The sequence below is a fragment of the Emys orbicularis genome, chromosome 12, assembly GCF_028017835.1.
Source record: "Emys orbicularis isolate rEmyOrb1 chromosome 12, rEmyOrb1.hap1, whole genome shotgun sequence".
Taxonomy (NCBI): Eukaryota; Metazoa; Chordata; order Testudines; family Emydidae; genus Emys; species Emys orbicularis.
Window position 1 is genome coordinate 39,410,089 of NC_088694.1, and position 27,911 is coordinate 39,437,999.

The following is a 27,911-nucleotide window of genomic DNA, read 5'->3' on the forward strand; positions in this document are numbered from 1 at the left end:
CACAGACCTTAGGAGGCAGGCCAGTCCTCGCCTACAGACAACCCGCCAACCTTAAGCATATCCTCACCAGCAACCACGCACCGCACCATAACAACTCTAACTCAGGAACCAACCCATGCAACAAACCTCGATGCCAACTCTGCCCACATATCTACACCAGCAACACCATCACAGGACCTAATCAGATCAGCTACAACATCACCGGCTCATTCACCTGCACGTCCACCAATGTTATATATGCCATCATGTGCCAGCAATGCCCCTCTGCTATGTACATTGGCCAAACTGGACACTACGCAAGAGGATAAATGGACACAAGTCAGATATCAGGAATGGCAATATACAAAAACCTGTAGGAGAACACTTCAACCTCCCTGGCCACACAATAGCAGATGTAAAGGTAGCCATCTTACAGCAAAAAAACTTCAGGACCAGACTCCAAAGAGAAACTGCTGAGCTACAGTTCATTTGCAAATTTGACACCATCAGATCAGGATTAAACAAAGACTGTGAATGGCTATCCAACTACAGAAGCAGTTTCTCCTCCCTTGGTGTTCACACCTCAACTGCTAGCAGAGCACCTCACCCTCCCTGATTGAACTAACCTCGTTATCTCCATACTGATTTATACCTGCCTCTGGAAATTTCCATTACTTGCATCTGATGAAGTGGGCATTCACCCACGAAAGCTTATGCTCCAATACTTCTGCTAGTCTTAAAGGTGCCACAGGACCCTCTGTTGCTTTTTACAGATTCAGACTAACACGGCTACCCCTCTGATTCTGGAAAAAGTTTCTCTCCAAATCAGCCTTTCCACCATAGCAAGAATGACACAGTTTTTACATATTCATTTAGGTTAAAATAATAAAAAGAAGCCCAGCTGAGGTTCTTATGTCCCTAACTTACCATCAATAATCCAATAATACCCCAACAGTACACACACAATCATTTCAGTGGGAACTAAGCCATTCAGAAACCTCTTTTGCCCCCTTTTCTCATTGTGGGGAGCAAGCCTTCAACTCGCTCAGAAAACCCCATCAAAGAGATAACATATGAGCCCCCCAAGAGAGCCCAAACACTGAAAATCCTGCCTAACCAAATGCTTACCATCTCCCCTTTGCACCTCCAAGACCTCCTGGAACAAAGAAACAAACCAAATCACCAACAAACCAGCTAAACAAAAATAGGCTAAAAATCTGGCAAACAAACAAAGTACAAATAATAAATACATTGATACCTCAATCTGAGATTTTATCCCCAAATACAAGAAGAGCCAGAGACCTCAGTAGGGACTCCATTATGGCTACTGATTTTATGGGCAAGATGCTCAGATACCATGGTGATGGATAGCAGTATATGATAGACAGATTCCAATCTTACTTCGATTGGTGTAAACCTATAGTAAATCATTTTATCTTGAGTCATGTTTTTCTGGACTTTTACAAGTGTAAATACCCAATTCTGCATAAATGGTTTGTACAGTATTTTCTCATGGAGGCAATAATGTCATCAGCTGATTATATTCATAAGGAAACACAGAATGAAATTGCTACTTGTAGTGAGTCGGTGTGGCTCCCCGGCACCCCAGAGGGGGAAGAGCCCATCTGGAGGCCGCAGTGGGCGGAGCCAGGGAGCTCTGCGCCCACCCCTCCCGGTGTCAGGCAGCGATCCGGAAGTATAAAGACTGGCCCTCAGAACCCAGTCAGGCCCCAGCCGCCGAAGAGACCAGACGTCTCCAGCCTATCTCGGGGCTGGGAAACCTCTGCAGCCCGGGGCGGCTGCCAGGAGCCACTGGGCCTGCCCTGCGCCCGCTACCCGGAGGAGCCACTGGGCCTGCCCTGCGCCCGGTACCTGGAGGAGCCGCCGGGCCTGCCCTGCGCCTACTATCCAGAGGAGCCGCCGGGCCCGCCCTGCGCCCTCTACCCGGAGGAGTTGCCGGACCTACCAAACGACGCCTGGCTGGACGAACCCATGGTCCAGGATCCCCCCGAGGCCGACACCGGCCCCCAGGTAGGCCCACAGGGGGAGTGTGGAAGTAGCCCGGGGGCAGCCGACCCCAGTCTAGCTGCAGCATTGCCAGAGCCTATGTCAGTGTGTTGCGGCCAGGATCCCCACTGACTAAGCAGCGAGCTTCCGCCGCTGCTAGGGCCCCGGGCTGGGATGCAGTGGAGTGGGAGGGCCTGCATCCCCCCTGCCACCCAACCCGTGGGTGGCAGTCTCCCCCTCTCCCAGGCCTGTTGAGGCTTAGGCCTGCTTACTGTTACTCAGCCCTGACCTAGGGCCTGGGCTTAAATACCCTGCTTACTGTTACTCAGCCCTGACTGAGGGCCTGAGTGCTTGACTCAGCGTTTGTTGCCCGGCCCTTACCTAGGGCCTGGGCTTAAATACTCTGCTTACTGTTGCTCAGCCTGACTGAGGGTCTGAGTGCCTGCCCCAGAATTTATTGCCCCGCCCTGACCTAGGCCTGGGCGTAGATACTGTGTTTACTGTCGCTCAACCCTGACTGAGGGTCTGAGCCCTGACATAACGTTGGTGCCCGCCCTGAGCCAGGGTCGGGCTGACTGTATCTTTTCAGGATTGCAAGGGCTGCCGGGGGAGACCCTGCAGCCAGACAGAATACCCTAGCCCCAGCGGGTAGTGAGTCGGTGTGGCTCCCCGCCGCCCCGGAGAGGGTCGAGCCCTGGCAAACACTTGTACACGTGGTACCAGAAGTGGGGAGTGATCCCTTGGCCCTGTGAGAAGGGCCTGGCAGGGAGAAACTCCCCAAAAGAGCCATGGAGATGGAGCAACTGTTTCAACTGCTGGCCGAGAGTCACGAGCGACAGCAGGCCGCCCACGTTCAGCAGCAGCAGCAGCAGGCAGCTGCCCAGCTCGAGCATCAACAACAGCAGGCTGCTGCCCAACTTCAGCAGCAGCAGCAGCAGCACGCCGCTCAACTCCAGCAGCAGCAGCAGCTCATTCAGCAGCTGGGAGACCGGCTGCAGGAACTTGTGACCGCAATGCCGCACCCCGTAGACCTGCAACCAGGGGACGGGGCTGGGTCGCCCCGCACCGCCGCCCCGGTGCGACTCACCAAGATGGATCCCGACGATGACCCTGAGGCATTCTTGGTAATGTTTGAACGGGTGGCGCTGGTTGCAGGGTGGCCCCAGGTCCAATGGGCCACCCTTCTGGCCCCCTACCTAACAGGGACTGCCCAGACGGCATACCGGGGGCTGGCTACGGACGATGCAAGGGATTACAGCCGGGTGAAGGCCGCAATCTTGGACGCCTTAGATGTCAGCCCAGAGACATTTCGGCAGCGGTTCCGGAGCCAAACGTACCCCGCAGGCACCAGACCCAGGCTGGTGGCCCAAGCTCTGAAGGAGGCATGTAGGTGATGGCTACAGCCAGAAACGAGGACCGCAGAGGAGGTTACAGAACAAGTTATCCTCGAACAGTTCGTACACATCCTCCCGACGCGAGGACGGGCCTGGGTGCTCCGCCACCGGCCGGCGACATTAGCTGCGGCCATCGCGCTAATGGAAGACTTCCTCATGGCCGAATCACCAGTGGGACCCGCCCTCTGAGTTCAGAACCCTGGACCGGAACGCCCGAACACCGAACGGAGAGGGGACGCCCCGACCGGACCACAGAACCTGGGTCGCAGGCAAGAGACCCACCCTGGACCTCGGCCCAGACGCCCGGAACCTTCCCCTCGGCCGGGACCGTTCACCCCCGTGCCGAGCAACGTGAGGGTTCCCCGGAGTCCCCCTAGGAGTCCGAGGGGAGCCCCCTCCCGTGGTGGTCGTCCTGAACTCGGGCCTTGCTTCCGTTGTGGGAAGTCGGGACACTTGCAATGGGACTGTACGGACATGGACTGTAACTTCGGTCAGGTCTGTGCAGGGGACACCAGGGCCCGGCTACCACAGGCCCCCAAGATCACGGTCCCAGTAGTTGTCGGTGACCGCTCCACCCAGGCCTTGATCGACTCAGGCTGCGGCCAAACACTGGTTCACCAGGCTCTGGGACCCCAGGCAGACCCCCACTTGGGGACAATTCACCTGCAATGCATCCATGGGGATGTCCGGCCGTACCCTAGTGCTTGGGTCCGGTTAACAGTGGCTGGCATCACCCGCCGAATCGTTGTTGGCTTAGCCCCTCAACTGGCATACCCGGTGATCCTGGGGCAGGACTGGCCCGCCTTTGAGGAGATCCTCCGGTCAACCCCGGCCTTGGAGGGAGAGTCCCAGGGGGCCCTACCGGAAGAGGAGCCCAGGACCCCAGAACCCGAGGCAGGAACTGGAGAAGCCGACAACCCCCGGCCTGGGCCCGAGGTTGAGCCCCTCCTCCATACAAATTTCTGCCGTGACCAGAGAGTGGACCCTACCCTTAGCGGAGCCTATGAACAACTAGCAGCAGTCGATGGGACCGTCGTCGACCCCCAACGCACGACCCAGTGGCCCCACTGCAAACTACCCCGGGACTGTCTTTACCGGGTGGACCATGACTTCTGTACAAAGGAGCCCCAAATGCAGCTGCTGGTACCGCGGTGTCACCGGCGCACTGTGATGAAGCTGGCACATGACATCCTGGCTGCGGGACATCTGGGCCAGGAGAAGACCCTTGCCCAGATTCTAACGTGGTTCTTCTGGCCCGGGGTTCACCAGGAGGTGAGGAACTATTGTAGCTCCTGCCCGGAGTGCCAGGTAGCCGCTCCGCAACGTGTACCCAGGGCGCCCCTGGTCCCCATGCCTATAATGGAAACACCATTTGAACGGGTGGCCATGGACCTGGTGGGCCCCCTCCCCAAAAGTGCATCGGGGTTCCAGTATGTCCTGGTCATCGTGGACTACGCCACCCGCTTCCCAGAGGCCATTCCGTTGCATAGCACCACTGCCCGGACCATCGCCGGAGAACTGGTGAAGGTCTTCGCTCGGGTGGGTTTGCCCCGAGAAATCCTAATGGATCAAGGCACGAATTTCACCTCCCGCCTGTTGCAGCAGGTCTGCAAGCTCCTGGGGATCAAATAGTTACGGACCTCCGTCTACCACCCACAGACAGACGGGCTGGTGGAACAATTTAACTGGACCCTCAAAGAAATGTTGCAGAAGTTCCCCCCGGAGGAGCTACGCTAGTGGGACCAGTTGCTCCCTCCCCTGCTGTTAGCCATCCGTGAGGTACCCCAGTCCTCCACCAAGTTCTCCCCGTTTGAACTGTTCTACGGGCACCGTCCGTGGGGCCTGTTGGACTTAATGCGTGAAACGTGGGAGCAGTCCCCTTCTCCAACTCAGGGCCTCCTGCACTACGTCCTCCAGCTGCAGGAATATGTTGCTCAGGCTGGGGCCCTGGCCCGTGAAAACTTAAAAGCTGCCCAGGACCGGCAGGAACGGACTTATAACCAGGAGGCACAGGTGCATGACTTTGAACCCGGTGATCGGGTCCTGCTCCTCCTACCCTCGAGTGAGTCAAAGCTACTGGCCCATTGGCAGGGGCCCTATGAGGTAGCTCGGAAGGTGGGGCCCGTCACCTACGAGGTCCGCCAGCCAGAACTGACACAAGAAGACACAGTGGTATCATGTAAACTTGTTGAAACCGTGGCGGGAGCGGGAGGCCCTGCTGATTAATCCTTACCCGCCAGAGCCTGAGCTCGGCCCCCCACGCATGGCAGACCGAGGACCCCCCTGCTCCCCTGCTCGGCGACACTCTTATGGAGGAGCAGAGCAAGCAGGCCAAGTGTCTCCTGCAGGCTTTCCCAGGAACATTCACGGCCCTACCCGGGTACACGACCCTGGTCTATCACTCGGTCCATACGGAGCCAGGGAAGGTAATCCGAGAAATGACCAGACCACTGTCGTACCGGATGCGCCAAGAGGTGGAGGAAGAAGTACAGGTCATGCTGGCCTTGGGGGTCATCGAGCCATCTCAAAGTGAGTGGCGTAGCCCGGTGGTCCTGGTACCCAAGCCGGATGGCACCCGACGCTTTTGTATAGATTTCCGACGGGTGAATGCCATCTCACGGTTTGATGCCTATCCGATGCCCCGTGTGGACAAGTTGCTGGGCCGCCTGGGCGAGGCCCGGTTCATCACCACCCTCGACCTCAGTAAGGGGTATTGGCAGATCCCGCTCGATGACCCCTCTAAGGAAAAGACCGCGTTCGCCACTCCTACGGGACTGTACCAGTTCACCCGGATGCCTTTTGGTCTCCACGGGGCCCCGGCGACATTCCAGCGGCTAATGGATCGCCTTCTACGGCCCCATCAAGACTATGCGGCAGCCTACCTGGACGACATCGTGATATATAGCCGGCATTGGGAAGACCACCTGGAATGGGTGGCGGCGGTCCTGAGAGCCCTGCGGCAGGCGGGACTGACAGCCAACCTGAAGAAGTGCCGGATCGGATGGCAGGAGACCACATACTTGGGGTACACTATAGGGGGAGGACGAGTGAAGCCCCTCATCGGGAAAGTACAAGCCCTGGCAGCCTGCCCAACCCCCACCACGAAACGCCAAGTCCGACAGTTCCTGGGACTCGTCGGGTACTATCGACGATTCATCCCCCAGTTTGCATCCATCGCAGCTCCCTTAACTGGACTGTTGACAAAGGACAGCCCCCGGCAGGTGCGGTGGTCCCCAGACTGTGAAAACGCCTTCCGGACTCTCCAGACGTGTCTTTGCCAGGAGCCGGTCCTATACAGCCCAGACTTCCACCGGGGGTTCATCCTGCAGACGGATGCCTCAGAGGTAGGGCTGGGGGCCATCCTATCCCAAGAAATTGATGGAGAAGACCACCCGGCTCTATACCTGAGCCGAAAATTGTTCCCCCGTGAAAAGAACTACGCCGTGGTTGAGAAAGAGGCACTCGCCATAAAATGGGCCTGTGACGCCCTACGATACTATCTCCTTGGCGCGCCGTTCACGCTAGTCACCAACCATGCCCCCCTCCGATGGTTGATGAGGATGAAGAATAACAATGACCAATTACTACGGTGGTATCTGGCCCTGCAACCCTATGCGTTCACCATCCAGCATAGGGCCGGTAAGGAACATGCTAACGCAGACTTCCTGTCCTGCCTAGGGGGGACGGAAGGGTCTGGCCCCGAAGACCGGGAGCCAGACTGGAGGGGGGGGTGTGTAGTGAGTCGGTGTGGCTCCCCGGCACCCCAGAGGGGGAAGAGCCCATCCGGAGGCCGCAGTGGGCGGAGCCAGGGAGCTCTGCGCCCGCCCCTCCCGGGGTCAGGCAGCAACCCGGAAGTATAAAGGCTGGCCCTCAGAACCCAGTCAGGCCCCAGCCGCCAAAGAGACCAGACGTCTCCAGCCTAGCTCGGGACTGGGAAACCTCTGCAGCCCGTGGCGGCCGCTGGGAGCCGCCGGGCCTGCCCTGCGCCCGCTACCCGGAGGAGCTGCCGGGCCTGCCCTGCGCCCGCTACCCGGAGGAGCCGCCAGGCCTGCCCTGTGCCTACTATCCAGAGGAGCCGCCGGGCCCGCCCTGCGCCCTCTACCCGGAGGAGTTGCCGGACCTACCGAACGACGCCTGGCCGGATGAACCCATGGTCCAGGATCCCCCCGAGGCCAACACCGGCCCCCAGGTAGGCCCAGAGGGGGAGTGTGGAAGTAGCCCGGGGGCAGCCAACCCCAGTCTGGCTGCAGCATTGCCAGAGCCTATGTCAGTGTGTTGCGGCCAGGATCCCCACTGACTAAGCAGCGAGCTTCCGCCGCTGCTAGGGCCCCGGGCTGGGATGCAGTGGAGTGGGAGGGCCTGCATCCCCCCTGCCACCCAACCCGTGGGTGGCAGTCTCCCCCTCTCCCAGGCCTGTTGAGGCTTAGGCCTGCTTACTGTTACTCAGCCCTGACCTAGGGCCTGGGCTTAAATACCCTGCTTACTGTTACTCAGCCCTGACTGAGGGCCTGAGTGCTTGACTCAGCATTTGTTGCCCCGCCCTGACCTAGGGCCTAGGCGTAGATACTGTGTTTACTGTCGCTCAACCCTGACTGAGAGTCTGAGCCCTGACATAACGTTGGTGCCCGCCCTGAGTCAGGGTCGGGCTGACTGTATCTTTTCAGAATTGCAAGGGCTGCTGGGGGAGACCAGGCAGCCAGACAGAGTACCCTAGCCCCAGTGGGTAGTGAGTCGGTGTGGCTCCCCGCCGCCCCGGAGAGGGTCGAGCCCCGGCAAACACTTGTACACTACTGAAGAAGAAATATGGAAATTTTATTCTTAGTGAGTAACCTCCAATCTATCCATTTATTCAGTGCACCTTTGATCTCCTTGTTTCTCATGCTATAGATGTTTGGATTCATCATTGATGGCAACACAGAATAGAGAACACCCACCATGAGATTCAGACCTGGAGTTGGGCTGAAGATGAGTTTCAGGTAGGTAAAGGTAGCAGTACAAAGGAACAAGGAGACCACAATGAGGTGAGGGAGGCAGGTGGAGAAGGCTTTATGCCAGCCCTGCTCAGAGGGGATTCTTAGCACTTTTTGAAGATCTGAACATACGACACAATTATGAAAACAAAGCAGCTCAAGACTAAGCACACACTAAAGACCCCAACTTCACTGAGGTATGTGTCAGAGCAGGCGAGCTTAAGTAGCTGGGGGATTGCACAGAAGAACTGATCCACCATGTTCCCTCCACAGAATATTGTTGCAAACATGTTCCCGGTGTGCAGGACAGAGTAGAGAAGACCACTGATCCAGGCACTGGCTGCCATTTGGACACAAGCTCTCCTGTTCATTATAGTATCATAGTGCAGTGGTTGACAGATGGCAACATATCGATCATATGCCATGATGGTCAGTATGGCAAGATCAGCTGCACCAAAGAATACAAAGAGAAAAACTTGGGCAACACATCCAGAATAAGAAATCAACCTGGTGTTCATGAGGGAATTGACCATGGATTTGGGGATGGTGACAGAGATGAAGCCGAGGTCTAGGATGGATAGATTCATCAGGAAGAAGAACATGGGGGGTTGAAGGTGGAGATCAAGGGCTACGGCTGTGATGATCAGAAGATTCCCCACCAGGGCTGCCAGGTAAAGCACCAGAAACACCACAAAGTGCAAAATCTGCAACTCCCGAACATCAGAGAATCCCAAGAGAAGGAACTCGGTCATGGTCGTTTGGTTGGACATTTCCTTCTTCTGAACATTGTGTGTAGGGGGAATGAGACGGACAATGGTCAGGATGAGAGTGACAGAGGGAATTGCCATTATTCCCCTTCTCCTTTTATCTCTTCATATGAATGTCAAAGGTGCCCAGCACTTGTCACTTGCAATGACTAGGTGCTGTTAATGCTCCTCACCTTTGATGATCCATCAGTCCTGTTAGCAAACTAGTGTGAATTGGGTCAGCTCCTTTAAACTCAATGGAGCTTCCTCACTTTACACCATCTGAGGATTTGGCCCAGGGTGTGGATTGTTAAAATGCAGTATGAAGGATGGAACAAAGCACAATCCAACCCAGAAACTCTTGCAAAGAATGTCCCTCTCCAAGCTCACAGCTTTCCGATGAAACTGGTCTACTAAAATGCCAGCACAGCCTGATTCCCACTTTGCAGGGCAATATCACATAGACTCACGCAACATCATAAGTGGCAACTCATCTGTAGGTTTTCTACAACAAGCTCTGGGCCTGGATGGCCTGCAGCCTGCTTCCAAATTGATTTCTGGCACCAACTCCCAGATGCTCTTCTCCCGGCATGTAACAAGGGGCTAGCAGCAGCCCTCCATTACCGCCATGTTGTTTCGATTACTCTGTGCTGTGCAGTGCAGTTGTTGCCAGGACACTTGGGCTCTACTTTTGTTTTTGCCAGTGATCTGCTGTGTGATCTTGGTCCAGACATTTCACCTCTTTCTGCCTTTGTTTCCCCTCCCTCCCTATCTCTGCCTTGTCTACTAGCACTGTAAGGTCGTTTGCAAAGGGGCTATGCAGCACAGTTTTAAGGGTATTGAGAAACCTAGTGGGGTATTCAAAACCATCTAGGCACCCAACCCCAGGCTCCTCAGTGCTTCTGAAAATCACACTAGGTGTCTAAATCCCTTTGAAAACATGTCCACATGTCTTGTTATGTGTAATTTACTCTATTTATACTCAGTGAGCACCAGTGTGTATCTAGACAAGTAGTTCTGGGTTCTACTCCCAGTGAGCTCCCGTATGCCCTTGAATGGGGTCAGGATAGACAGGTGTTGGCTGCTTGGTTCTACTCTAACTCAGGGTTTAAAGGGGCTAATCTGTACAAAACATTGTGTGTACTGTCAACTTTAATGGTTATTCAGTCGTTACCTCTGTGCAACTATCTTTTTGAAAGAGAAATTGCCCAGATGCAACAGAATAAATAGATTTGGAATTAAAGTCTTACCAGGCAATATTAATGTTCCCCAATTTATTTAAAGTCTACAGCAAGTTGGAAATTTTCAGCTGTGTTCTTTTTAATGGAGATTGTTTTTTCTGCAAACAACAGCAAATCTCAGAATCTGTCTGCTTCTCTCAAACATTTTGGTTTGGTTTGTAAAGAAACGAAAACTCAAAAACCAAAGAGTTTTGGTTTTGTGATTAAAAACAAAATCCAGTTTTCAACAGAAAGTTTTCATTTGCCAAAAAATGGGGGGGAGGGGGGGGGGAAAGGATTTTGGCTTTTCAATGAAGTCAACATTTTCCTGAAGGGTGGAAAAATAACAATCAGCAGTAGATATTGATTAAACTGAGAAAAGTCTTAATGAGTTCATATTGTAATTCATATTTATCATCTTAATTTCCCCCTGTATGTTGATCCCCCAATATATTTAATTGAAATAGCAAACTTACTGTATTGTTCTTTGTGGATTTTTTCTGAACATATGACACATGCAGTCATCTAGCACCAGGATTCTCTGTTCAATATCTATCTGCATACCAGAATCTAGAAGCTGAAGGCACAGGTATCTGGGAATCCTACACCCCTCAATCTGAGACTGAACTGACACAACTGGACTCACACCTGTTGGTCTCTGCAGATGACCTGTGTGGAGTTGGCTTTGAGCTGCACTGGCATTAAAGGACTGATGCTGCGGGAAGGTGATTTATCCAGGTCTATTTCCTAAGGGCTACTGGGACTCACTCCCTGGAGCTCTGCACAGCTCAGCAGCAGAGGCCCAGAGGCCAGTGAACAGATGCCTAGGTGATAAAGCTAAAAAGGGCCATTCTGGTCCTCTAGTCTGACCCCCACATAGCACAGAGCCTGTGATCTCCCCCAGGGTTCCCTGATTCAAGCCCAACTTCTGCATTATCTATGGGTCAGGATTACAAAGAGACAGGCACCTGCTGGGATTTATCAATGCTCCTAAGTGAGCTTGGTGGCTAAATCTCATGGTCATTCAGTGGGAGATAGGTGCCTAACCTGCTTAGATGCTCCTTTGTAGTCCTGGCTTCATATATATATTGTTAACTTCCATGGCCTGGGCTTGTCCTGAATTTCAGAAAACAAGGGCTGGGGTTTGCAAAGGAGCCTACGGGATTAAGGCACATACATCTTGGGCTCCTAGCTCCCTTAGACTCCCTTGAGAATCCCAGCCAAAATAATAAAAAGTAGAGCCAGCCATCTAGAAAGAGGAGGTCAAGATGCCAAGAACTCCTGTGATCTAAGCCCGGCTATGCGTCTATATTAGCTCAACTCTCTGTGCCTCACTTTACCAAAATCTGGAGGATTATAACTGAGGCTGGCTGAATAATTCATAATGAATTATTTATTTAGAGATGATCCATGATTCAGTTCTGTTTGATCTCTTAATGAATTTTCATAGATCTTGGTGAAATATTTGTCTCCCCACCCCCCACCAACAGAATTTTCCCATTTTCCACAGGAGTCTAGTGCCCTGGGCCAGCTCCAGATGCTGTGCTACCCCTAGGCTGGAACAATAGGTGTGTGATGTGGAGATCTACCCCCAGTGCAGCAGCTGCAGCATCGTCTGCCTGAGTCTGCAGAGAGCCTGAGACAATGGCTCTGAGAGTGGGGAACTGCTCCAGGCATCTCCATGGGTTTGAAATCCTGCCCACTGTTTTGGAGGATCCTACCCACCTCACCCCATGAGGAGGCTCTGTCTGTAGGAGGAGGGGAGGAGCACGGCTTTCCCTACCCCTTCAATCAAGTGGATACAGCCTAGATGGGGAGGTGAAGACTGGGGTGACCACTGCTGCACCTTGCCTGTCTGTGGGCACCTTGCTGATCCCAAGGGGTGGGGGAGAGTCACCTGCTGCCTCTTCAGGGAGGCAACAGGGGTTCCCTGCCACTTTCCCAGCCTCTCCCTGCCCCATGCATGACCCTGGGGTGTCTGTATCCAGCCCTGAGAGTCAGCTGAGCTTTATGGGAATAAAGGTGCCTCTTTCCTCAGGTTCCTGGGAACAGCCCTGATCAGAGCAGTGACTCCTGAAGGGACCAGCCCCAGCTGATGTAGATGGAGGCGGGACCACCCCCACACTACCTCAATGGACAATTCTTTCCTGTGAATTAATGGTTAGCTGGAGACCTGCACCATGGAAGTTTAATTCATTCTCTGATCTAATGTAACTGCCGGGAGCTCTCATGATCCCTGTCAATGTGTCACTCTGCTGGTTATTTTGTCTCAGCAATACCTTGTGTCAGTGAGTTCCTCAGGTTTGCTGTGTGCTGGGTGGGCATAGGAAGAGGCCACCCTGGGGACACTGTTCAGGATTGGGGAGCTGGGCCATGCAGAGGAAGAGAGGAAGAGGGCGGAAGGAAGAGGGCCTGACAATGGGGAACAGGAAGAGAGAATGGGCAGCTGTTTGGAGCTAGATGTGGGGGGCTGTTCCCTGGGGCTGGGGCCATGTCAGGGTAGTGGGGCTGAGCAGAGGAGGGGGCTGGTGGGCAGAGGGTTTCAGAAGGGATCTCTGAGGAAGCTGAACCAAGAACTCTAGGTGGGGAATTGTTTCTGGACCATAGGAGGGGGGAATCTCAAAGAACAGGGGCTGGGAGAGTCTGTGGGGTGGAGGGTTGTGAGATGGGAGGGAGGGGATTAGGGGCTGTGGGTGTTTCTTTGGGGGTCTGGACTGTGAGGCAGAGGGAGGGAGATGCTCAGGGTCTAGGGTAACAGGGTTCAGAGAGTAGAGGATGCATCAGGGGCTGAAGTCAAAGGGCCTGAATTTCCTCTTCCTTAGGTCAGCCACACTCCAATGTACACCATGGACTTACCCTGGGGGAATCGGAATCAAAGACTCCAAAGGAATTACTCCTGATTTTCACCAGGGTGAATAAGAAGGAATCAGCCCTGCGACACTGCATCCCATATTCTTCACAGTGATATTATTATGATATGATTATGACATAATTCTAATGTATATTATGCAAGATAAGTCATGTGATGTGTCATTGGAAAAGTTATGATTTGCTGAATATGATTATCCTATTTGTATGCATGTATCATTTTTGTATCAGAAGTTATGATTATTGACTATGGATCTGTCTTTCAAATGTAGTTACACCTGGGTAACGCTCACCAGACAAGATGCTTTCAGTCTAGATAGTGGGTGGGGAAGGGCCTATTCAGGGCAGTTGGCCATTAGAAAAAAAACAATAGGTTTTAGGAGAAGCTTATCTCCCACCTGGTGAGCCTTCCTGAGAATGCTCCAGAAAGACTCCAAGTAATGGCTGCTATGACTCTACAAGGACATGTGATGAGACCACATGTCTCTGGACTCCATCTTGGGATGTCAGTATTTTTCCACAGATTGGTCTGGGAACCAAGGTTTGGGAACAAATGGTTCCCACCATATGCAAAAGCTATATAAGGCAGGGAGTGACATCATCTGGGGTTCTTCACTCCCCACACAAGAAGTCTCCTGGAAACAACTGAGGAACAGAGACTGAACTGGAGGAAGTGCTGGACCCAGGCTAAAGGGATTTCTAGCCTGTGTATGAAACCCCTGGGAATTCCAATCTGTAAAGCATGCGCAGGTTGTGACTTAACGATCTGAAGCCTGCTTGTATCATCTCTTAGGGTGAGAATCTGCTATTCATAGCCAATCTAGTTAGTGTGTCAAGCTTAGTTTGCATTTTATTTTCTTTATTTGCTAGGTAATCCACTCTGATCTGTTTGCTATCACTTATAATCACTTACAATCTATCATTTGTAGTTAATAAACTTGTTTTTGCTTTATCTAAACCAATGAGTTGGAGTGAAGTGTGTCAGAATCATAACTCAGGGGCAGTGGCGTAGCCAGGTTCTAACATCAGTGGTAGCGAACACATACAAAAAGGCGCCACCCGACATCAAATTACTAATTACATACTTTTAAATTTGTTATACATATTTATTTGTACTTAAAATAAAAACACAAGAATGATCCAGCCATGGAAGGGTTTGTACAGCCAGCATTTCACAGGAGAACTTTAGATTTACTTTCTAGAATCTAGCGTATATCTAAGTATAATGACAGAATACAGTAGTTTATAATTGTCACAGGCTTAAAAAAAATACTGGCCATTTTTTCCAGTTACTAATTTCATTTTAAAATCAATGAAATGCACTTTATTTATAATAGATCATAATACTAAAGCTACCAAAAACACATGACAAATACAAGTTTTATGAGAATTGGTGAGCAAAGATCTCATAGCTCTTCAGGGTTGGACACAGCAGTAATTTCCCTTAAAGTAGCTTTATTCATGGATTTTTTTTAAACAAAAGACTTCTCTACGACACAGGTTGGCAGTCTAACATTTTTGAAACACTGAGTACTGCAAGTTAGGCTATTTAACCAATTTAAGCTGCACACACACACACACACACACATGCACACACAGTCCACCACCACCACCACCAACAACAAAAAACAAACCTCTTCCTGCTTTCCTATCACCAGTTCTTTTACTACGGGAATGAAATCTAGACATCCCGTAAAATAGCTAGTTCCACATTGTTCTTCAAACCTCAGATCAGAGACATGCAGCTTTGCATTTGAGATACTATATGACTGTAGTACATTTTGCACTGCCTGCATTTACACTGACATCAGGAGAGGAGAAGAGGACAAGACTGTCCCTAGCATATATGATTTAAAAAAAAAAAGGCGAGACACACCCACCCACTATCAATGCAACAAGAAGGGAGAACAGTAGCTGGGGCAAAGAAAGAAGATGCAATGAAACCCTCCTGTACCCACAACTGATATCAGAAAAGCATCAGTCACTCTGCAGATCAAAGAAAGAAAGAGCAGCCAGTATTCAGACAGATAGGATCCTTATGACCTATATAGGAGAAGTGCACTTTCTAAGTAAACTGTAGCAGTTTCCCAACAGAGTTTTCTTATGGACTTATTTATTAAGCAAAAATTAAGATTAGGAGTCTGATTTAAATTATGTAAATTTTCAGTTTTAGTTAACTGTGGAACGATTGCAGCTACTTTTATTTTACTCCTGCCTTCATGAAAAGCTACAGAGTTATAACAGATAATTACAAAGACTAAAGTGCATGCTTTAATATAATTAGGACCAGGCCACCCAAGATGAAAACTACACCATGGAAAAGTCCTACAACCAGGCATTTGAGGCCAATCCCTTTATCAATGGAATCCTCAACCAGAATGTGAGGAAGGAGAAGAGTACACCCTCTAACTTTTGACAATAATTCAAGGTCAGCCAGCCACCAAGAAGACCAGCACCATTCATATTCTGGTTTTGGATAAAATACCTGATCTTGCCTACATCATAGAAACCTTCCTCCCTCCAAGCCTACACCCCACTACACCCTTTAGCAATAAAGTAACCATTAAACAAGTTCTGAATCAGTAGTCTTTCTTCCCAATTTAGTTTTAACAAAAAAAGCTGCAACGTAAGTAGCTATGGGAGATGACAGTGGAACTACTATGTATCGATGGGGGAAAAGTGTGCTAGTAATGTCCTGGATATACTGGTCTGTTAAGTGTTATTGCTTTTAATATGCTAATGCAAACATTGTAATAGAGTATTAATGTCCCAATGTACTGTAGCTTGTTTTAACTTACCATAATACTAGAAGTGATGCATGTGAAAAGTGTCTTAAAAGCTGACACTACAGCAGTGATATTCCCAAGCCAGCATGCGTAGGGCTGGGGGTGGGGAAGGGGAGTGCATCTAGGTATAAGTAACATCTCTCATACCAAACAGGAACGTTTCCACAGTTCATTGCAATTTGGAAGTGTGATTATTATATCTTGTCTTACAAACACCAAACACCATTACATATGCACAAGGTCAATAATTCCCCTCCCCATATATACAGAGGGTGGACGAAAGGAAGTATCCCCATGATTTGGGGTATGTTTACACTGGAAAAGGGAGGTGTAATTTCCGGCTTGTGTAGACATACCCGTGCTAGCGCTGATCAAGCTAGTGTGCTAAATAGAAACAGAGCCACAGTGGTGCAAGGGGCTAGCCGTCCTGAGCTGGAGGATTCTGAAGGGCTTGGGGTCTAGCAGAATTGTGACATCAGAGAGCAAGAGCCACAGCCCTTTGGATAGGAAGGGATTGGTACAGAACCCAAGGCTTTGCCAGACACTCAAGGTGGAAGAGGTCTGTGCAAGGCCCCAGCATGCCCTCCCTCATCAGCAGGCAGAAGCCATACTCTCCCCCCCCCCGCCCAACTCGCTGCTCCTCCAAGGAGACCTCCAGTAGGAACAGAGGAGAGCAGACTTTTCTAAAGGTAACAAATGTAGACAAAAAATAAAGGCCAAAAAAGGCTTTTTTAAACATCTTGAGGCAGCAGGAAGGGTCCAGCCCTTCCCTTCCCTCCCTGGCACTGTGTGTTGTGGGAGGGGGAGGCAGCTTGAAAACATTTTAAAAAACACCTTCAAAACTAAAGCCATCCTATCAAGAGTCCAGGCTGCAGACAGCACCCAGCACAGTGCAACTCAGTGATGTCCTCAGTGGGGCATCTCTGCAGCAGTCAGAGAAGAGAGCTGAGACTGGAAAAAGCAAGATGCAGAATGACAGAGTGCCCAGGACACAGGCTTTGGGGATGGCACCAGTTCCCAACTGGGGCAGGCGGGGGGCGGGGGGTTAAGAGCAGAAACAAGGTCTGGAGAGCAGCATCTTTCCCAAACTCTCCTAGCCCCCTGCAAAGCTGGGCTTCCCCTGCCTAAGGGAGGAAGGGCTCCATCAGGGGAACTCCTTCTGCTACATAAACTCAGCAGTCTCTGCTGGGCCTCAGGCTGGGAGGGACAGGGGAGGTGCTGCTAAGGGGTGGCACTGCTGTGGCAGTGACAAAGGGGGGGCCTCAGCCCTTTTCCTGCCCCCCCCGGATCACACAGCCTGGTAAAAGCAAGAAAGTAAATAAAAAAGGTGATACATAAAAGCTGTGGCCCAGGGTTCCAGCCCATGTGGCCAGCACACACCGAGCAGAGCCCAGCTGGTGCTATAGGCCAGAGGTTCTCAAACTGGGGGTCGGGACCACTAAGGGGGGTCATGAGGTTACTACATGGGGGGTTGTGATCTCTTAGCCTCCACCCCAAACTCTGCTTTGCATACAGCATTTATAATGGTGTTAAATATATTAAAACGTGTTTTTAATTTATAAGGGGGTCGCACTCAGAGACTTGCTGTGTGAAAGGGGTCACCAGTACAAAAAGTTTGAGAATCACTGCTATAGGCTAAGAGCTGACTCAGCAGATCCAGGATTCATCTTGGTGGACAGAGCTCACCCATGTCTCTGCTTGGGGGCCACACAGCCCCACTCCTGCTATCAGTCCTTGGAGTCCAGCCAGGGAGGCAGCTGCCAGTGGGTGCGGTCGCAGGGCTGAGACTGTCCCCATGACCAATCCCCTCCAGGCAGTTCCATGTACACGCTGAGTTCCCCAGCAGTACAGCCAAGCGTGCTGTCCCAGACAGGTACACAGATCAGGGTCTCCCGCAGCTACATTGTCAATTATCCACCCCCCCCACGTTCCTTGACGCGCCCTAACCCCTGCCCCATCTACCCCCCTTCCCTGTCCCCTGACTGTCCCCCACCACCCCATCCAACCCCTCCTCTCATTCCTGATGGCCCCCGGGACCTCTGCCCCATCAAACCGCCCCTTCTCCCTGTCCCCTGACCACCCCAGAACCCCTGCCCCTGACTGCCCCCCGCCGCCCCATCCAACCCCCCTCCTTCCTGACTGCTCTCCCGGGACCCCAGCCCCCATTCAACCCCCCTGTTCCCTGCCCTCTGACCGCCCTGACCCCTATCCAACCCCCCACCCCTGACAACCCCCCCGAACTCCCCTGCCCTCTATCCAACCCCCCCCCCCGCCCACTTACCGCGGTGGCTGGCAGTGCTACAGCCGCGCCGCTTGGCTGGAGCCGAGCCACGCCACCACACGCAAAACCTGGAGCACCAGATCAGGCCGAGCTCGCAGCCCCACCACTTCCCACGAATCAGCTGTTTGTGCGGGAAGCCTGGGAGGGCTCAGAATCAAGCGGCGGCTTCGCGTTCAGGCCTAGGGAGGCAGAGCGGAGGTGAGCTGGGGCGGGGAGCGGTTCCCCTGCCCCGCCCGGGTTACCTGCTGCAGTGCGGGTGGCCCCCCCCGCCCCAGCTCACCTCGGCTCCGTCTCTGCCTCGCTGAGCCTGAGTGTGAAACCACCGAACTGCTTCTCCGCCCACCCAGGCTTCCCGCGCGAACAGCTGATTCGCGGGAAGTGGGGGGGAGGGGGAGAAGCGAGGTGGAGCGTTCAGGGGAGAAAGCGGAGGCTGAGCGGAGGTGAGCTGGGGCTGGGGGGCGGGACCCACAAATTTTTCCCCGTGGATGCTCCAGCCCTGCAGCACCCACAGAGTCAGCGCCTAAGGCGCCACTTTTGGATAATGTGCTCAGGGGGAGGGGCCACTCTCCCCGCTCCCCCCCAGCTACGCTACTGCTCAGGGGAAAAGGCTGTTGCATATTCCTCTCTACGTTGAGGGAGTGGGCGAATTTTATGAGCTTACACTGTACAGTTCCCTGTGCAGTGCAAGACGATATAATTTTGGGTTATAGAAATCGATTTTATACAGTCGATTGTGTGTGTCGCCACTAAGAGTATTAAGTTGCATTAAGTCAGCGGTAATGAGGCTAGTGTCGACTTTCGGAGCGTTGCACTGTGGGTAGCTATCCCACAGTTCCCGCAGTCTCCGCCGCCCTTTGGAATTCTGGGTTGAGCTCCCAATGCCTGATGGGGCAAAAACATTGTCGCGGGTGGTTTTGGGTACATGTCTTCAAGCCCCCCTCCCTCCCTCCCTCCATGAAAGCAACGGCAAACAATGGTTTCTCACCTTTTTTCCTGGGTTACCCGTGTAGCCGACATACCACGGCAAGCATGGAGCCCTCTCAGCTCACCATCACCGTATGTCTCCTGGGTGCTGCTGGCAGACGCGATACTGCATTGCTACACAGCAACAGCTCCTTGCCTTTGCAGCAGCAGATGGTGCAATATGACTGCTAGCCGTCATTGTTGTCTCCTGGGTGCTCCTGGCCAACCTTGGTGAGGTCTGTCAGGGGCACCTGGACATAAATGGGAGTGACTCCAGGTCATTCCCTTCTTTAAGTTTCGCCCCATAGAGATTCAGTCCTGCCTGGAATATCATGCGAGCTGGAGGCTTCTGCCTCAGGCTGCTCTCCCAGCCGGCAGCACTGCGTGGTCGCACCTACCCCAGCCTACCCCTTGCTCCCATGACTCATGAAGCCTGGACAGTAGTAAGGAGCAGTTCAACTATAGGCTGAGCAAGTGCAGAATGGTGGTAGAATGTGTCTTTGGTCACATAAAAGCTCACTGGCGCTGTTTGCTGACTAGGCTGTTTGCGATTAGAAGAGCACAGCAAGGCGCGCTGCGCATCACAGAGGCTTTGAAAAACAGTTTCATGACTGGCCAGGCTTCCGTGTGACAGTTGTGTGTGTTTCTCTTTGATGCAAACCCAACCCCTTTGTTGATTTTAATTCCCTGTAAGCCAACCCTGTAAGCCGTGTCGTCAGTCGCCCCTCCCTCCGTGAGAGCAACAGCAGACAATCATTTCGCGCCTTTTTTCTGCAAAGATGCCATACCACAGCAAGCATGCAGCCCACTCAGCTCAGCCACCACTGTTGTGTCCTGGGTGCTGCTGGCAGCAAACGGTGCAGTAGGACTGCAAACTGTAGTCATTGAATGACCTCTTCCGCTTCCACTCTGCTCTCCTGCAGACGCCATACCACGGCAAGCATGGAACCCGATCAGAACATCACGGCAGTTATGAGCACTGTAAACACCACGCACATTGTCCTGCAGTATATGCAGCACCAGAAACTTCAAGCGCAGGCGAGGAGGCGACGACAGTGCGGTGACGAGAGTGATGAGGACATGGACACAGACTTCTCTCAAAGCACAGGCCCTGGCAATTTGGACATCATGGTGGTAATGGGGTAGGTTCATGCCGTGGAACGCTGATTCTGAGCCCGGGAAACAAGCACAGACTGGTGGGACCGCATAGTGTTGCATGCGTAAGGGCACTTTCTTGGAACTTTGTGACTTGCTTTCCCCTGCCCTGAAGTGCAAGAATACCAAGATGACAACAGCCCTCACAAGCAAGTAGCGATAGCACTGTGGAAGCTTGCAACGCTTCAGTCGGGAATCAATTTGGAGTGGGCAAGTCTACTGTGGGTGCTGCTGTGATCCAAGTAGCCAACGTGATCACTGAGCTGCTGCTATCAAGGGTAGTGACTCTGGGAAATGTGCAGGTCATAGTGGATGACTTTGCTGCAATGGGATTCCCTAACTGTGGTGGGGCAATAGACGGAACGCATATCCCTATCTTGGGACCGGAGCACCAAGGAAGCCAGTACATAAACCAAAAGGGTACTTTTCAATGGTGCTGCAAGCACTGGTGGATCACAAGGGACGTTTCACCAACATCAACGTGGGATGTCCGGGAAAGGTACATGACGCTCGCATCTTCAGGAACTCTGGTCTGTTTGAACAGCTGAAGAAAGGGGCTTACTTTCCAGACGAGAAAATAACCATTGGGGATGTTGAAATACCTATAGTTATCCTTGGGGACCCAGCCTACCCCTTCATGCCATGGCTCATGAAGCCATACACAGGCAGCCTGGACAGTAGTCAGCAGCTGTTCAACTATAGGCTGAGCAAGTGCAGAATGGTGGTAGAATGTGCACTTGGATGTTTGAAAGCGCGCTGGCACAGTTTACTGACTCAGTTAGACCTCAGCGAACCAATATTTCCATTGTTATTACTGCTTGCTGTGTGCTCCACAATATCTGTGAGAGTAAGGGGGAGATGTTTATGGCAGGGTGGGAGGTTGAGGCAAATTGTCTGGCCGCTGATTACGCGCAGCCAGACACCAGGGTGGTTAGAAGAGCACAGCAGGACTCACTGCACATCAGAGAAGCGTTGAAAACCAGTTTCATGACTGGCCAGGCTATGGTATGAAAGTTCTGTTTCTCCTTGATGAAAACCCGCCCCCTTTGTTCACTCTACTTCCCTGTAAGCCAACCGCCCTCTTCTACCCCCTTTGATCACCGCTTGCAGAGGCAATAAAGTCATTGCTGTTTCAAATGCATGCATTCTTTATTAATTTGTCACACAAATGGGGGGATAGCTGCCAAGGTAGGGCGGGATGGGTGGGGGAGGAGGGAAGCATCGGGTGGGGTGGTGGAGGAGGGGAGGAGGGAAGGACAAGGCCACACTGTGTTTCAAAACTTATTGAATGCTAGCTTTCTGTTGCTTGGGCAGTCCTCTGGGGTGGAGTGGTTGGATGCCCGGAGGCCCCCCCACGGCTTTCTTGGCCGTCTGGGTGAGGAGGCTATGGGACTTGGGGAGGAGGGTGATTGGTTACACAGGGGCTGCAGCAGCAGTCTGTGCTCCTGCTGCCTTTCCTGCACCTCAACCATACACTGGAGCATATCCGTTTGATCCTCGGGTCCCTGTTATAGCCTCTGTTCTTCATGCCCTTGGAGATTTTTTCAAATATTTTGGCATTTCGTCTTTTGGAACGGAGTTCTGATAGCACGGATTCATCTCCCTACACAGTGATCAGATCCAGTACCTCCTGTTCGGTCCATGCTGGAGCTCTTTTGCGATTCTGGGACTCCATGGTCACCTCTGTTGATGAGCTCTGCATGGTCACCTGTGCTGATTAGCTCGCCATGTTGGCCAAACAGGAAATGAAATTCAAAAGTTCCCGGGGCTTTTCCTGTCTACCTGGCCAGTGCATCTGAGTTGAAAGTGCTGTCCAGAGCGGTCACAATGGAGCACTCTGGGATAGCTCCTGGAGGCCAATACCGTTGAATTGCATCCACACCACCCCAAATTCAACCCAGCAAGGTCGATTTCAGCGCTGATCCCCCCCATCAGGGAGGAATACAGAAATCGATTTTAAGAGCCTTTAAGTTGACAAAATGGCTTCGTCGTGTGGACGGGTGCAGGGTTAAATCGATCTAATGCTGCTAAATTCGACCTAAACTCATAGTGTAGACTAGGGCTCAGCCAGCCGGTAAAACAAGATTTATCAGTGGAACACAGCATAGGACAAAACTTCTTACCACAGAAATCAGTGACTTTCAGCCAAGTCCATCTTGGTGGAAGGGGAGCACAGAGCCAGGGCTCTGGCCCTCCCCCTGCACCCCAAGCCAGCTAACACTGACTCGCTTCCAGCTGCCTGGCCCCTGACCTGCTCGTTGCTCCTCCTCCAGGCTTTGTCTTGCTTCCTGAGCAAAGAGTCACCTGGTTGCATCCCCCTCCTGGGTCTCACGTTACGAAGGGGCAGCCATAGCATCTGTGCAGGCAGCTGGAGCAACCCCCACAAAAGTCACACACCCTTGTTCCCACCACCTAGACATTGATGCAGTAGACAAGGAAATTGAGGCACACACAGCATTCATACAAAACAGTAAGACTCACATAGGCTCACTTTCAACATAACAAGAGAAAATCCTACTACCTCACACTATTCTACCCATCACTCCCTTTCTGAGTCCTAAAGGAAAGAAAGAAATTTTGTGAGGAAAGTACAGAAAGAACAAAAAGAAGAACAGATGGAGGATTCCAGAATGAGCTTCACCATCGTGGCTGCCACTCCTACTGTCTCCTGGGACCCCAGGCCTTTGACAGCCTGACCCTAGGCAACAGAGAAGGGCCCAGATGATATGGCCACCCCTACCGGCTCCAGCTGAATCCCAACCACCACCTGGAATCACAGTTATTCCCATCTTTGATACCATTGAAGAGACTGACAAACAAGGCGGACAGTAAAAACAACAGCAACAACGACAGCTCCAGCCGAAATCAACTAACTTCTTCTCTTCTCCCTAAAAGGATGGGTATTACCATCTCTGATATCTCAAAGAGACTGCCAAACAGCTGGGGTTTTCCTTCTAAAACTTCCTCCAATTAAAGGGAAAGGGAACAAGGGGTGTGGCTAAAATGAAAGCTTGACTTAGTACTTTACATTTCAAATACTGTAACTGGTTTCCTTTCCTGTCTGGATCATTAATAAAAGGTTAACAGGATTTTTAATTATGTGTTTGCCATGGTGCACAGCAGGCTGTGGTCTCTGGACACCAAGCTCTGGAACTTGTTTAACACTGTTTAATGTTGGACAGTGACTGGGTTATGTTAACACTGTCCATTTATTCCATCTAAAGGAATACATTAGAGTGTGGCTGGAGTTTTATTTTAGGTTTAAAATAATCAAAATGCACTTATCCAAGGCACAAGGCCCCTAACATGGCATTCAATACAATCCCAGCACCATCCAAATAATCCTTTCAGCAGGAACTCAGCCACCCAGAAGGCTGCAGCTGCTCCTTTCAATGCCTTAGTCATTGTGGAAAGCAAACCTTCAGCTCACCCAGAAAAAAAAAAAAAGAAACATCAAAGTGTTGACACGTTGGCTTCCCAAAGACAAAACCAAATATTTACACCTTCATGTAACAATCATTTCCCTCCCCCCACCAAAAAAAATAAAAGAACTAAACCAAACTGACCAATTCATCAAATAAAACAAAACAAACAAAAGGCAGATAAGCAAGGTGTTAGAACATGGCCCTTTATCCAGCCGTCCAGTCACCTGTCTCTTGCAAGAGGGCCCAATCAATGAGAAACACGTACTTCCAAGGCAACTGCATCTGGGTAGTCTCATCAGTGTTTCTAGCTCTGGGGCTCTAGGGAACACTCTGATCCCCTTCCATTGGCTGTGGGCGGCCATTGTCCAGCTGCCTTAGAACTCAAAACCAGTGTCTGAGTTTTCCCAAGCCCCCAGTCACTTATACACATTCCACCAGAGCTTCACCTAGCCTATGGTCCCTTTTGGCTTCTAGCTGAACCTCTTTAAGAAGAACATGGCAGGAAGGCAAGGAACACGGGTGTAGCAAAGGGAAACTTTATGCCATAAGCCCTCGACCGACACAGATCTTTAAAACAAGACAGTTCTGAGACACCCCCTCCCCCAGTCTGAATCTGAAATCACTGATTCTGTGAGTCCAGGGTTCATCCATGTTTCAAGCTGGGGAGAGTCCCCTTCTGCCAGCTTACTCCTGAAAGTCTTTATTTTACATGGCCGTGGATGGCACCATGTGGCCCCAACAGTGGATCCCATTGTGAAGTAGGCCCCAGTCTCTGGGCCATGGGCTCAAACTGTGAAGTTCCATCCCTGACTTCCATGCCTGTGGGCTCCCTGTAGAGAAAAATAATTTTCCCCTGGGGGTGGGCAAGTAATGGAGACACAATAAAAATCGATGGCTCCAGACTCTAGTCTTGATGGGATCTCAACGATGGTCTTTCAATGAGGTGTCAAACACCTCTCCCAGGCAGGGCAGCTGATTAGAATGCAGCACAATAAGCTGCCATTGAGCCAGGTCAGACTTGTCCTGTCACCCTGACAATATTTCCACATATACTACAAAAAAGTTCACAACATGACACCATCATACCACACTCTGTCACACAAGCAAACAATTAACCAAAAGCCATGGTATCCCAAGCAGCATTTATACCCGCAAAAGGAAAAGGGTCAGAGACCTCATCGAGTCCATTGGGAACTTGATTATGGCTATTCATTTTAGGTGGAAGGTGCTCAGATAGTGTGATGGTGGGTGGCAGTACAGAAAAGATAGATAGATAGATAGATAGATAGATAGATTCTGATCTTATTTATACAGATGTAAATGGTACAGTTAATCCATTGTCTTGACTCTGCATTTTTACTGGTGTAAATGCCCCTTTTTGCACAAGCAGATTTCAAATCATGATCTCAAGGAGACAATAATGCCTTCATTTGATTATATTTGAAAAGAAACACCAAAAGAAATCATGATCAAAGATGGATATTTTGGTTTTGGTGAATAACTTCCCCCCTATCAGTTTCTTCAGTGCAGCTTTGATCTCCTTATTCCTCATGCTATAGATGATCGGATTCATCATTGGAGGCACCACAGAATAGAGAACAGCCACCATGAGATCCAGACCTGATGTTGAGCTGTAGATGGGTTTCAGGTAGGCAAAGGCTACAGTGAAAAAGAACAATGAGACCACAATGAGGTGAGGGAGGCAGGTGGATAGAGCTTTATGCCGGCCCTGCTCAGAGGGTATTTTCAGTACTCTGGTGAAGATCTGAACATATGACACAACTATAAAAACAAAGAAGCTTAAGCCTAAGCACACACTAAAGGCACTAGCCCCAACTTCACTGAGGTATGAGTCAGAGCAGGCGAGCTTGAGGAGCTGGGGGATTTCACAGAAAAACTGATCCACTGTGTTGCCTCCACAGAAAGATATTGCAAATGTGTTCCCAGTGTGCAGTACAGAGTAGACAAAAATACTCATCCAGGCACTGGCTGCCATCTGGATGCAAGCTCTCCTGTTCATCACTCTCTCATAGTGCAATGGTTGGCAGATGGCGACATATCGGTCATACGCCATCATGGTAAGTAAGGCAAAACCTGTTGAAGTAAAGAATATAAAGAAAAAGACATGTGCCACACATCCGGAATAGGAAATTGACCTGGTGTTCATGAGGGAGTTGGCCAAGGATTTGGTGACTGGGACAGAAATGGAGCCAATGTCTAGAATGGACAAATTGGTCAGGAAGAAATACATGGGGGTGTGAAGGTGATGGTCAAAGGCTACAGCTGTGATAATGAGAAGATTCCCCACCAGGGCTGCCAGGTAAAGCACCAGAAATACCACAAAGTGCAAAATCTGCAGCTCCCGAATGTCAGAGAATCCCAGGAGAAGGAACTCGGTCACAGTGGTTCGGTTGGATATTTTCTTCTCCATATCTTGTGTCCTGCCTGTGGATGGAAGGACAAGGGAAATGGTCAAGGTTAGAGTGACAGAGAAAATGAACTTATTCTCTCTCCATAATATCTCATGATGGGAATGTCAATGGTGCACAGTTCTTGTCACTTCCACTGACTAGGAGTTGAGAGTGTTCCTTACCCCCATGAGTCAGAGCCCTAGTGAGATGCATTATCACATCAGTAAATACTGGATTGTCGCCTTTAAACCTAAGGGAGATGGGTCTGTCTACACCATCTGAGGATCTGGCCAATGCGGTATTAAGGTTGGAACAAAGTATAACACAAATAAAACATTTCTAGCCAATATAGTACCCTATTATGAGAAACAGAAGACTCTAAATTTGGGCATGAAATGTAAATACTAACATAGCTAATACTGATAGCAATGCTGAAATAGTGATTTCCACTTTCCAGAGAAATTCAACATTGACTCACCCAGACTCCTATGTGGCAGTTTGTCTGTAACGATTCTACCCCAACACCACGTAAATGGCCAGCTACTTATTTACACATTGATTTGTGGCAAGAGAAGTGTAAAAGTATAATTAGGCAGGGCAGGAAAGAATGTGAAAAGCAACTAACAATAGACAGAAAAACTAAGAGCAATTTTGCTTAAGCATTTCAGAAGCAGGAACTTTGCCAAACAGTGAGTGCGGTTCCTGGATGGTCAAGGTGCAAAAGGAACTCTCAGGGAAGACAAGGCCGTTGTAGAGAAGCTAAATGAATTCTTTGCATCAGTCTTCGCTGCAGAGGATGAGATGGAGATTCCCACACAAGAGCCATTCTTTTTAGGTGACAAATCTGAGAACTGTCCAAGACTGAGGTGTCAATAGAGGAGGTTTTGGAACAAACAGGAATGAGTCTCCAGGTCCAGATTGTAGTCACCCAAGCGTTCTGAATGACATCAAATATGAAATTGCAAAACTACTAAATGTGGTAATAAACCAACACTTAAATCAGCCTCTGGACCAGGTGTCTGTAGGGTAGCTACTGTAATGTGATCCAGTTAATATAGGGTACTTGGACTTTCAGAAAGCTTTCAGAAAGCTTTCAACAAAGTCCCACACTTACAGCTCTTAAGCAAAGTAAGTAGTCATGGGATAAGAGGGAAGGTTCTCTCATGGATTAGTAACTTGCTAAAAGATAGGGAACAAAGAGTAGGAATAAATATTCAGTTTTCATAATGAAGAGAGGTAAATACCTGGGCTCTCCAAGAATCTGCACTGAGACCTTTGCTGTACAACAAATTGATAAATGGAGCGAACAATGAGGTCGCAAAGTGCAGAAAATACAAAATTACTCAGGATTGTTAAATGCAAAGCTGACAGAGAAAAGTCAAAAAGAGATCCAACAAAACTGGGTGAATGGGCAACCAAATGGCAGATGGAATTCAATATTGATAAATGAATAGTCATGCAGATTGGAAAACATAATCCTAACTATACATACAAAATGATGGGGTCTAATTTAGCTAGTACTACTCAAGAATGATCTTGGAGTCATTGTGGTTTGTTCTCTGAAAACATCTGCTCGATGTTCAGTAGCAGCGAAAAAAGCCAACAAGATGTTAGGGAACCATTAGGAAAGGGATAGATAATAAAGCTGAAAATATAATGCCAGTATATAAATCTATGGTACGCCCATACCTTGAATACTGTGTGCA

General features: G+C 50.6%; 1 protein-coding gene and 1 pseudogene across 1 annotated transcript; both read right to left on the reverse strand.

The window, feature by feature from the left end:
* Positions 1-8,167: 8,167 nt before the first annotated feature.
* On the reverse strand, positions 8,168-9,120 carry LOC135886541 (olfactory receptor 14A16-like; annotated as a pseudogene).
* Positions 9,121-25,220: 16,100 nt separating this feature from the next.
* LOC135886163 (olfactory receptor 14A16-like) lies at positions 25,221-26,225 on the reverse strand. The gene has a single exon (XM_065414022.1). The coding sequence runs from the start codon at positions 26,223-26,225 to the stop codon at positions 25,221-25,223; it is 1,005 nt and encodes a 334-aa protein (XP_065270094.1).
* Between the last annotated feature and the right edge of the window lie 1,686 nt (positions 26,226-27,911).